The 11088-nt window shown below is 35.6% G+C and overlaps 1 protein-coding gene across 3 annotated transcripts in view; it reads left to right on the top strand.

Annotated features, from left to right (window-relative positions):
* Positions 1-9683, top strand: part of LOC131049069 (uncharacterized) — a 260266-nt gene extending 250583 nt beyond the window's left edge. For all 3 annotated transcript variants that reach the window (XM_057983077.1, XM_057983078.1, XM_057983080.1), the window contains 2 exons: positions 8667-8747; positions 8860-9683. In XM_057983077.1, the coding sequence (XP_057839060.1) occupies positions 8667-8747; positions 8860-9057 (279 nt within the window). In that variant the 3' untranslated portion in view covers positions 9058-9683. The remainder of the gene's footprint in view (positions 1-8666; positions 8748-8859) is intronic.
* Positions 9684-11088: the final 1405 nt, after the last annotated feature.

Below are 11088 nucleotides of genomic sequence, written 5' to 3' on the forward strand. Positions count from 1 at the left end.
ATGCATTTTGTTAGTAAGTGTATGCAAATTATTTGATGAAATTACTCTCATGGTAAAAGTGCAAACAACAAAAATCATTAGCAAACAGGGCAGCATACAACAGTGTCCTCCTTTGTGGGTTTTTCTAAAGATTAACCTAGATGGTTCAGCCTGTGGTAATCCAGGTCCTACTAGGATTGGAGAAGTTGATTGGGATTACAATGGCTCTATTCAGTTCTTCTTTTGTGGGGGTGAATTCTAATAATCTAATGGAGGCTTGGGCAATCTTAAGGGTTGTGGAAAAGGCTAGTGAGCTAGGCTGGTCAAAGATAATCTGTAAGACCTATGGTTCTGGTCTCCTTGCTAAAGAGAAGGAACCTGGAGGAAGCTTCATGGTGGCTTGCTCAAGCTGTTAGGCAAATTCTCCTAGTTTCTTCATGTATTGAGACCATTTCCTTCGTTCTCATTCCTAGAGAGTGGAACAGAGTGGCTGACTACCTTGCAAAATGGGCTTCAGAGGGAAATACTGATTAGAATACTGATCAACAAGATTCACCACTTATTTCAGCTAATTCAAAATGATCTAATGGATTAGTAGCTGATGGCTTGATAGGAAGAATTCTTGTATTGCTGGTAATCCTGTTTCTTGGCATTGCAGGTATTCTCAGTGGATTTCCCTAATCTGGTTTGTTATGATGGCTATAGCCATTTGGAAATCCACTCGAAATGTATGTAACTAGTTCTCTTGAATAATAAATCTTTACCCTTTCTTTAAAGAAAAACTACATTTTTTAGCAGGTAATTATGTCATTTGTTATTAACTAACTAGTATTTAACTTTGTGATTGTGTAATGACCATTTTTTGCCTTGTCACTTAACTTTTATATTTCAAAACTATCTATTGCATAGTTTGGAACATTTTTGAAAAAATAATCATATGCTAGACTTTAGCATTACCGCATATCTTGAACTTTTTGATTGAGTACAGTTGAATTGAGATAGAGATCTGTTGCCTTTGAGATTCGTATGTTTGTGAAAGATTTCCTTCAAGTTGGAAGACCATAGATTGCCCTGTCCATTCGTAGGACTCTACATAAAAGGTGGAAGTTTCCTGTACATAGATCTAATTGGCTTAATAACCTGAAGTCTATCATAGATTATGTTTTAGCCCACAAACAGTCTTGTGAGTAGGTCAAACCATAGATGCACCACTCACCAAAAACTCATTGGAAACTTGCCGAGTTTTTTTCCAAAAACTTGGCAAGTCTGTTTAAAACTCGTCCACCTGGGAACATAAGCAGAAAACATAAAAAAAAAAGCTCATTTGATCATTTTGTGTTTTGTATTTTGCTGGTAAGGGGAAAAACGCCCTCCCAAACATTTGCAAACTGATTTCCATCGATTCTTACCGATTCTAAGTGGATTTGAAGTGGATTTGAGGTGGTTTTTAAAGCAAAATCAGATTCCCAGGTAGGCTTTCTGATTTTTTTTCCAATGTTTTTTAAAACATTTTATTTATTTTTTGTTGCATCTAGATGAATAGAAAATCATTCCTAAGTAGGCAAAAATGATTTAGAGTCATTGGAACAAGATTTAATACCATTTTTGACAACTTTTGTTGATTTTTTCACTATTTTTTTTTCAAGAATCTCTAGTTTTTCAAAATAAATTCAAACTCTAATAGTTTTTTTTATTTTTTTAACTTTCAATGATATCTAAAATTATTTAAACTAATTTAGATAGTTTGCTATTTTTTTTAACTAAAATATTAACTTTGTCTTTTCACTTTGTTTGTGTAGGTTAACAGTTAACCATTAATTTATAATGGCAAATATAAGTGGTTCAGCTTCAACTTCAACTTCAGAGTATAACTGGCCACTAGAACCATGCCCATCTAGATATGTAGGCACCAGTCCTAAAGGTGTTAGAGATAGGACTTGGAGGTATGCCTATGAAAGACCGGAACCTGGGTCAGTGATATGCATTAAATGTGAAACAATATTGCATGGAGGCATAAACTGCCTCAAATACTACCTTGCAGGCATCGAGAAGCATGATGCTAGGGTATGTCCTAGGGCCACAGAAGAAATAAAAAGAGACATTAATGCCATACTTGCAGTTGGGGAAGAGAAAAAGTTGCAAAGGGAGAGGGCAAAACTAGCCATGAGAGGAGCCATTGTTTGAATCTCAAGGTGCTTCAATTGACCTTGAAGAAGAAGAAGAAGAAGAAGCACTTCAGGGCATAGTGGGCTCTCGTCGTGGCCCACGTATCTACAAACCCAACACCACCTTGGCCACCACTTCTGCTTCTAGTAGAGCACCTACTGCATCACCATCAGGGACACAGTCTATAGGTAATTATTTTGTGCCTAGGAACACACTTGGAGCACAACCATCATTAGAGGCAACTGGATGGAATAGGGAGGCGCGTGAGAAAACAGACATTGCATGGTCCGATTTTTGGTACTTCAACAACATCCCATTCAATGTGGCAGACAATCCTTAATTGGCTTAATTTGGTTACCGCATTGACAATTTCAAGAAAAAGGATACAAGGCCCCTTCTTGTAGGGACTTGGGTGGGAGGTTAGTAAATAGTCCACTTGATTCATTTTTAAATGTTTTTCTTGTTTATTAAATCAAAATTGTGTACTAAGACCTAATTTCACTTTGTTCTTGTAGATTGCTCACAAATGCAGTTGATAGGGCAAAAGAATTGGTGGAGGACCAAAGAAAATAATGGAGAAAATATGGCTGCACCATTCTTTCCGATGGGTGGACAAATGGCAAAAACAACACCATAATTAATTTTTTGATTGCTTGCAAGAACAATGTGGTGTTCTTGAAATCGGTGGATGCCTCCAACAAGGTGAAAAATGTTGAAACTTTGGCTCTAATGTTGGAGCAAATTGTAATGGAGGTGGGAGTAGAGAATGTGGTGCAAATAATCACGGATAATTCAGAAACATATTTGGTAGTAGGTAAAATCCTCCAAGAGAGGCACCCCACTCTTTTTTGGACACCTTGTGTAGCACATGTCCTTGACCTTCTTTTGGAGGACATAGGAAAACTTGATTGGGTGACTCCATTTGTGGAAGATGCAAGGAGGATCACAAAATATATTTACAATCACCCTTGGGTTCTTCACTTGATGGGAGAGCACACCCAAGGGAGAGATTTGGTAAGAGCGGGTGTCACAAGGTTTGCAATGATTTTCTTGACGTTGCAAAGCAATCTTGGTGCATTGACTTCTTTGAAACAAATGTTTGTGAGTCAAGCATGGCTAGACTCACCTTATTCAAAGAAGCCTAAAGGAGAGGGTGTTGCATGCATAGTCTTCGACAACCTATTTGCACAAAGGGCTGCAGAGATTGTGAAGGTAACTTCAAAACTTGAATATTTAATTATTCTTGATTCAAGTCTCTCATTATTAATTTGTAACTTCAATAATTAATCTTTTTGTAATTTGTATTTTTCAATTGTAGGTGTCGAAGCCCTTGGTTAGAGTTCTCCACTTGGTAGATCGGGATCAAATCCCAATGGTGTATGTTTATGAGGCCATGGATAGGGCCAAGGAGTCTATCAAAAATTACTACAAGGGGGATAGACTCAAATTTGATCCCATCTAGGAAAATATTGATAAGAGGTGGAACAGTCAACTCCACCAACCCATTCATGCAGCAAGGTACTTCCTCAGCCCTTGTTTTAAGTTCGGGGATTTTTACTCAGATCCTAATGGAGAGGTAATGGAGGGCCTTACTAAATGCATTTAGAGGATGATACCTAAGGTTGAGGTGAGAGACCTCATGGCCAAACTCCAAAATTATGAGGAAGCAAGGGGTAAGCTATCCTCTTCAGAGTTGGCTAGGAGAGGAAGAACCACTCAAACCCCAAGTATAACATTTGCCATTTGGATTTTATTTTACAAATGTTTGGTGGCAAAGTTGGGGTGGAAATACCCCAAATCTCAAAAAATTTGCCCTTAGAATCTTATGTCAGCCTTGTAGTTAATCCAGTTGTGAGCGTAATTGGAGCTTGTTTGAGGCCATCCACACGAAGATGAGGAGCAAGTTAGCTCAAAAACGCCTCAATGACCTTGTCTTTGTGCAATATAATTTTCGGTTGCACATAAGGAAGGTAGAGGAAGCACCAACTAGTCCAATTGATTTGGATGATATAGATCCTTACAGTGAGTGGACACCGCAGGAGCAGCCTCCATTGTTTACAGAGGATGACATCAATGATTTGGAGAGGCAGGCTATGGAGATGGAGGGGGGTGAATTTGGTTTCACACTGGATGACATTGAGGAGGATGAGGAGTCATTGCCAGTGCCAGGAGCAGCTAGAGGCAGAGCTACATCCAAGATGGAGGACGAGCCATAGCCTGAGCTAGTCATACCGAGCGAGGAGGCACAGTCACGCCCATAGAAGACTTCTAGGACTAGACCCTCTAGTTCTACCTCTCCCCTAGTTTTTATAGAGCTGGGAAGAGGAAAATGTAATTGTATTGATGTATTTACTTTTAGTTCTACAAAAACTATTTACTATTTTGCTTCCAGCCATCGGCCATCAGCATTCCTCATGAGGATGCAATTTTGTTATCACTTTGCATTTAAACCAATTAAATATATCTAGACTCAGCTTGTTTCTTTTGTGTTCTCATTTATTGACTCATTGGATGCATCTTCTCATTGAATTTTGCAAAAAAAAAATACATTTCTAATTAAATTTAAGCAATTTTTTAAGTTCTCGAGTTTTTTGCCAAGTTTTTACAGAGTATTGGCCGAGTTTTTCCCGGGTTTTTTTTTCAGGCCTTGGCGAGTAGTTCAACTATGGGTGAAACCTTTAGTGGCCTAGTAGTGAAGATCTTGGAGTCATCAATAAAATTGGAGTTGCTTCTTCTGTAACATACTAACTTACCATGAAGAAATTCTGAGGAAATATTATACAACTTGCATAGAAGAAATGCTAACTATTGCAAGAGCAACTTTTTTTTAAAACATTCCAACTTTTCCAATTTATGAACCGACAAGAAAGAATTATGCATTAACTAATAAATATCATGGAACAAGAAGTTAACTTATTCTTTTTCTCTAACATAAACAGATGCAATAATTAAGCAAGAAGGGTTTGGAGTTTATAGAACTTTGCTTTCCAATTTGGAATTCTTTACAATTCTTGGCTTATTTAGCATGAGGGAGAGCATCATCAAGGTACTTTTCCTCCAACCATAGACCTAGTGGTCCCCTGCACACCTTCCTTATGGAAGTGGCCCTACCCTTCACGAGGGTGTAGACACATGACTAGGTCTAATTGCCATCTGAGCTTGGTGTTTAGAAACCTTCATGACTTTAGTCAGTCACACACTATAGGTTCCTCCTAACTAGCATGACACCCTAACTATCTAACTTATCTTGTTCAAGTGAACTGACAAGCACATGTAGAACCCTTTGCCACCTTGGCCAAAGATTTTGTATAAATTGCAAAGCATGTTGAATGTGCAGTCATGGTTCACCACCCCACTCGACTTGTTAGTTACAACACTCAAGTTTCTAGTTGACTTGACCTGGTGGACATAACCACTGCTAGATGCTAACATTGCATTTTGTTCCAGCCTAAGGAGGAAATAGGTTAAAACAAGAACCTTTTAGATGAATTTTCTCATATAGCTAGTTTTATAGTTTCAGCTCCTCTTTAATTCTTAGTACATAGTCAAGTTCTATCTTGCTAGCTGGAAGAGTTATAATTGTAGGGTTGCCATGGTCTCAAGCCTCTCCATCGATTAGGAATACTTCCTAAAACCTCCTGAAATGAGACTATACCCTAGTATGCATAGGGTTGTTCAAGCATTACCATTCTCAACATGTATCATATCATGCAAACTTTGTATTTAGTATGCTTATATGAAGGTGCTTTTTGGCACACAACATGTGTACTTGTAGGTGCTTCCTCTTCACCACTAGTAGAAAACATGCTCAATTCGTTTCTCAACCCTGCATGTACTAAAGGTAGAGTATTTCCATTCTTGTCACTAGGTTCTATAAATCAAGAAACAGTTCTTTATAGTATTACTCATTCACTGGTTCCATTACTACTATTTTAAATTTGCAAACATGGTTTGCTCAACTGACCTCTCCCTAATCCAGGTTTTCCATTATTAATGGATTCGTTAAAATTTTCACATAAGTTTTAATTAAGCCTGTTACGGCTTCATATCAATTGAAGGGTTCACAATATTGCCAATCCTTATAGCTATCATACATTTTCAGTTTTGTTCAAGGTAAGAACAGAGAACTTTTACTTTCAAGTTCATGGAAATAGGAATTAATTGCATAGCTAAGAAGAACTTGAACCTCTTTTTCAATTTAGGTAAGAAAATGTTTTTCTAGTAACTAGTCATTTCCCAGATATGCAGAAGTTAATACTTTTGACTCACTTAAACAGCTTCAACGTTTTATTTTCTTGAGTCCAAGAACAATTCAGATTTCTGAGAAATTATATGACTGATATAAATTCAGAATACAACAGATAATGAATGTCATTTTCTTGGTTTGATATTCTTGTTTACAACTGCAGAATTTAACAAAATAATATAGTATTTCCTTATAGTTATCGCAAAAAAATTCTTAAGCACATTACATTTTCAAATTGTTTGAAGTAAATTCCTTTAAGAATGAAGTGTATACAGCTGAAAATGATTGCATAATAAGCTCAAAATAAGCAAAGATTAATTGGAATGTTTCATGCCTGGAGTTATGAAGGTTGGCGAAGCAAACAAGTACTTCCTCCTTGGCTACGCACCACGAGCTCATTGGAGCTAAGGCTACAGTTGCCTTTCCAACTGGTTGACCGTTTTTCTTTTTCTTAATCTTTTCCCGAAAGCTTGTTCATCATAATAATAATTCCCTCTCAAGAATCGCTTTGCCAATATATGGTCGGGCTTCATATTCTCTTTTAATTTGATATATCAAGAATTAGTTATGACATCTGCTCAATTTCCATTTGAGTTTAATTTCATTTGCATTCAAAAGCATAATGGAGTTGATCACCATGACCTCCCCGCAATGATGGGAGCAATTCTTAATAATGCCAATGATTAAAAATATGATTTGTTATATTTCAATGGTGACTTGGTTGTGTTAGCCGTGCATAAGTTATCATGGAAATATTAAAATTGATATAATCAAGTTATTAAAGGTAGCTAATGTGTATATATATGCATGTGTCTATGTCATTCTTCACAGGCACAGATATATATATATATATATATATATATATACGTATCACGCATAATGTTAATTAAACGAGATTGAAAACTATCAATCCTCAAACTCACATTCAATATCTTACTCCAAATTGAATTATAGTTTGATAAGGAATATATATAACTTTAATATTAAGGACTATAAACATAATGGAGATGATCCTAACATGACCAATTGGACTATACAAGGTCTTGACGCCCTAACAACATAACATCAACTCTACCCAAAGCAATTGTAGAGCAACAATGACAAACCCTAATTAGGTTACTTATCTTAAAAGTCATGATATGGTGTCGATTGCAACTTTGACCTTTTCACATGTCTACGCCCCTCTCCCTGATGATGCTCTCCCTCCCTTCTCGAAGGGTGATAGGATTTCGTGCATCCACTTAGACACGAAGGTAGGTAGACAAAATCTTAATACCATACAATAACTTCATAACAAGGCATTTGCTCACTTAACTTCTCAAATAAATATTCGTTCATTCCATAAAATTCATCAAACTGATGTTCACATATTAATCTTCACATTCAATTATCACATCTCTAATATGCAACAAAACAAAAATGCAATTGTTCATGTGAAAGAGGGATGTAACATCTTCTCAACCTTAACGTTGACAGGGTGAAATGTTGAACAGGCCTAATTTTTCCCATTGCTGTCATCTCTCTCGTATAGGGAAAGTAAGCTTTTGTTGCTTTGATTCTCATTAAATATTTGCTCTTGTTTTTTATTTTTCTATCCCTTCTATAGTTTCTATTTGTGTTGAAGATGTATTATTCAGTCCCTTCAATTTATTTGGTGCTTGGACATTCTAATGTCCCATTAACCCCTTTAGTCATTTTTTAACATGATTCAGTTTCATCTTGGTATTTCAGACTATTGCGAAATGTATCTCTGTTGCAGACCAAATTGTCAGCTTTCATTTTATATAGTTCAATTGTTTATTGGCCAAATAGAAGTTTGTAAATGTATGTTTCTAGATTTAACTCTCTAAGAATTTTTGTCATAAAAAATGTTTCAGATTACAATCCATGATCCATCATAAGGATGTAGAGAGCAAGAGGAGAGAATGTAAAATGGTAAATTGCAGACTATAACTTACTAAATAGACAAGGGGAGTGAGGTACAGGGAAAACAAGAGCACACAAGAGAGTTAAAAAAAGAATAGACAAGAAAAGAAACGTACTGTGAATGAAATGAAAGTAGGTATATAAAATATAATAGTTTAAATATTTAATAAAATGAAGTAGACATAAGAATTAAATTCTTACACAGTTAAATCAAGAAACACAGATTTACAATATTATGGACTCTGGAAATCTGATATCTTTAGTCAAGTAGAGGTTTGTTTATCTGATCTGCAGAAGAAAAGACTTTGATATAAACAGTTATGTATTGTTTACTTGGTATGTATTGCAGCCTTTACTCAATCTGTTTCATTCAGAGCCTGGGGCTCGAGTTTGGAAACGCAAAGTAGATGAAGCACTTCGCCATTGTCAAGTAAGTAGTATTTGTTACATTTATGCCTGTTTTCAATGTCAAGTCTCAAGCAATGTCTATGAAAAACAACTAAGTTTGTAGATGAAATATTAACTGGTGGCATTTTTTGCAGAATGTCCATTCACTTCTGGAGGAATCAATTGAAGTAATTCCCGATTTTGTTCTGGATGCTTCTCCACCTATCCAGATTTATGATGATGAATCATTTTCCCAAATAGAAATGTCATTGCCTGAGATTTGGGCAGCAACCTCATCATGTCTAGAAGTTGAAGATATCCATTCCTACAGAAAAGTGATACAGAATGTCTAGTAGTTCTCACATACTAAATGCTATAGACAAATATCAGCTAGGAATGTGTTTTGTACCTTATCTCTGTACAGGAAATTCAAGTATGAAAGACAAGCATCACTACTAAATCTGTGCCTTTCAAAAGCAAAAAGCAGGAGAAGTGTTCACATTGAAAATATTAACCAATGAATGCAGATATGAGCAGTAAGTTTCCGAATATCAACATATCTTCATGAACCAAGAAATAAATTGGCATGTGATTGCCTTTGTGTTGTTAAGCGACTAGAAGTAGAAAACTTCAATATCAGAAAACACATCAACACAATCATTCAAATTTGCAAAGATTGTTCGACGCATGCTTCCAATGGAAGTAAAAGTGATCTCCAGGTCAAGCTTACAGAATATTCAAAGAACAAGACCCCATAATTATCAAGTGAAGGAAATGCCAATATCATCGTATGGGATTTTATCGACCAGTTTAATGTAATATATAAATGAAGTTGGACTCTTTCTTCATTCATTCTCACTCAAATGAAATGAGCATATGTTGGTCCAAACCTGACTAGTGTAAACCAACAAGGATTTTCAAAAATCAACATTTTACTTCCAAATGTTGGTCTATAAAGATACCTTCCTTTGTTGCTAAATTTTACAGCTCGACTGTACTATTTTTGAAATTTTTATTTAACATTTAAGACAGAAAAGAAGCATGTTTGAGTTTAGGAATAATTCTGGAATCATATTGAAGTCAAATACACTTCTAGACATTCTCAACATTAGATGCTAGGATTCAGGCTATTTAAGAGCACAATTACACCTAAGTTCATCCTAATACAATTTGCTCCCTTTTATCACTAGACCTGTTTAGACAAACATGAATCTGCAGCAGTATATACTATATATAAACAAATATGCAGTGAAGAGTACCAAGACGAGTAGCAAGACCACGACTGTTTTGGAAGAACATAAAAAGCTTCAGCTTTCAAATTAATAACATAGGTACATAAACAAAACTAATGGAAAACTAAACATTCTATCTCCTATGTCCTACTAGGAATATGTTAACATAACACACTCTGACACAAACTGCTTTCCTAATGGCTGCTGGTTTTATGTCTGAGTTGCATATATAAATAAATTATAGACAAAACAAAACACTCAAAAAAAATCCTTGCATGTGCACCAGTAGGAGGTGCAATGCTTTTCTGTATTGAGAAGAATGATTTTTTTCATTAAATGTAAGAATTTCGGTAACTAAACAAAAATTTCCAACCAGTAAGAAAAACTTATCAGTTAATTAGACTTTCACAAAAAATTCGTTAGATGTACAATTTGTAAATCTCTTGAAAGCTTTGAGACAGAATAAAGCAATTTTCCTAGCTACTGAGAGCTTCAAATCCACTTCATGGCAAAGGAAGCTTTTGCCATTAAAGTAATTTACCATGAAATTTTCCAATGGTTTTATTCCTCCAGTTGCTCCAGTTTAACAATGGAGGGATTGTGTCTCCTTGGATCTTTATTTGTGATTGACTTGGGGGTTGTTACAACCTGTTACATTTATCTTATGAGAACTAAACAATAATTGAAATTTTTTAGCCAGTTTTTAATATTATTTTTTATTATATAGTGATACCAGACAATTCCCAATGAGGCATGATGGTGCATACAAACCAACAACTTTGGAATTTATTTGGTGCATGAACCAAAAATAAGATTTATTTAATAAGTATTGAATACCAAGGTAAAATCCACTGTTATTGTGATGGTGAAAAATGCATGCCTTGTTGAACTCCTACGTAGTAATGATTAATAATTTATTTTCTCAATATATGATGCAATGTCTTTGTGCTAAAATCCCATCGTCTTAATCTCCTATGCTTTTGTATGTTTTGCTTGCACCTTTATTATGTCTCATTATTGACTTGTTGATCTTATTCATTGTGTTTTAACTTTTAAGTCGCACGTGTCTTGGCTTATTGGTGACCAGCTCCATCACAAGCATCCTTTGTATCGTGGGATCTCTTTGTTAGTTGCAATCTCATTTTGCACGAT

Source organism: Cryptomeria japonica, chromosome 4 (assembly GCF_030272615.1).
Source record: "Cryptomeria japonica chromosome 4, Sugi_1.0, whole genome shotgun sequence".
Lineage (NCBI taxonomy): Eukaryota > Viridiplantae > Streptophyta > Pinopsida > Cupressales > Cupressaceae > Cryptomeria > Cryptomeria japonica.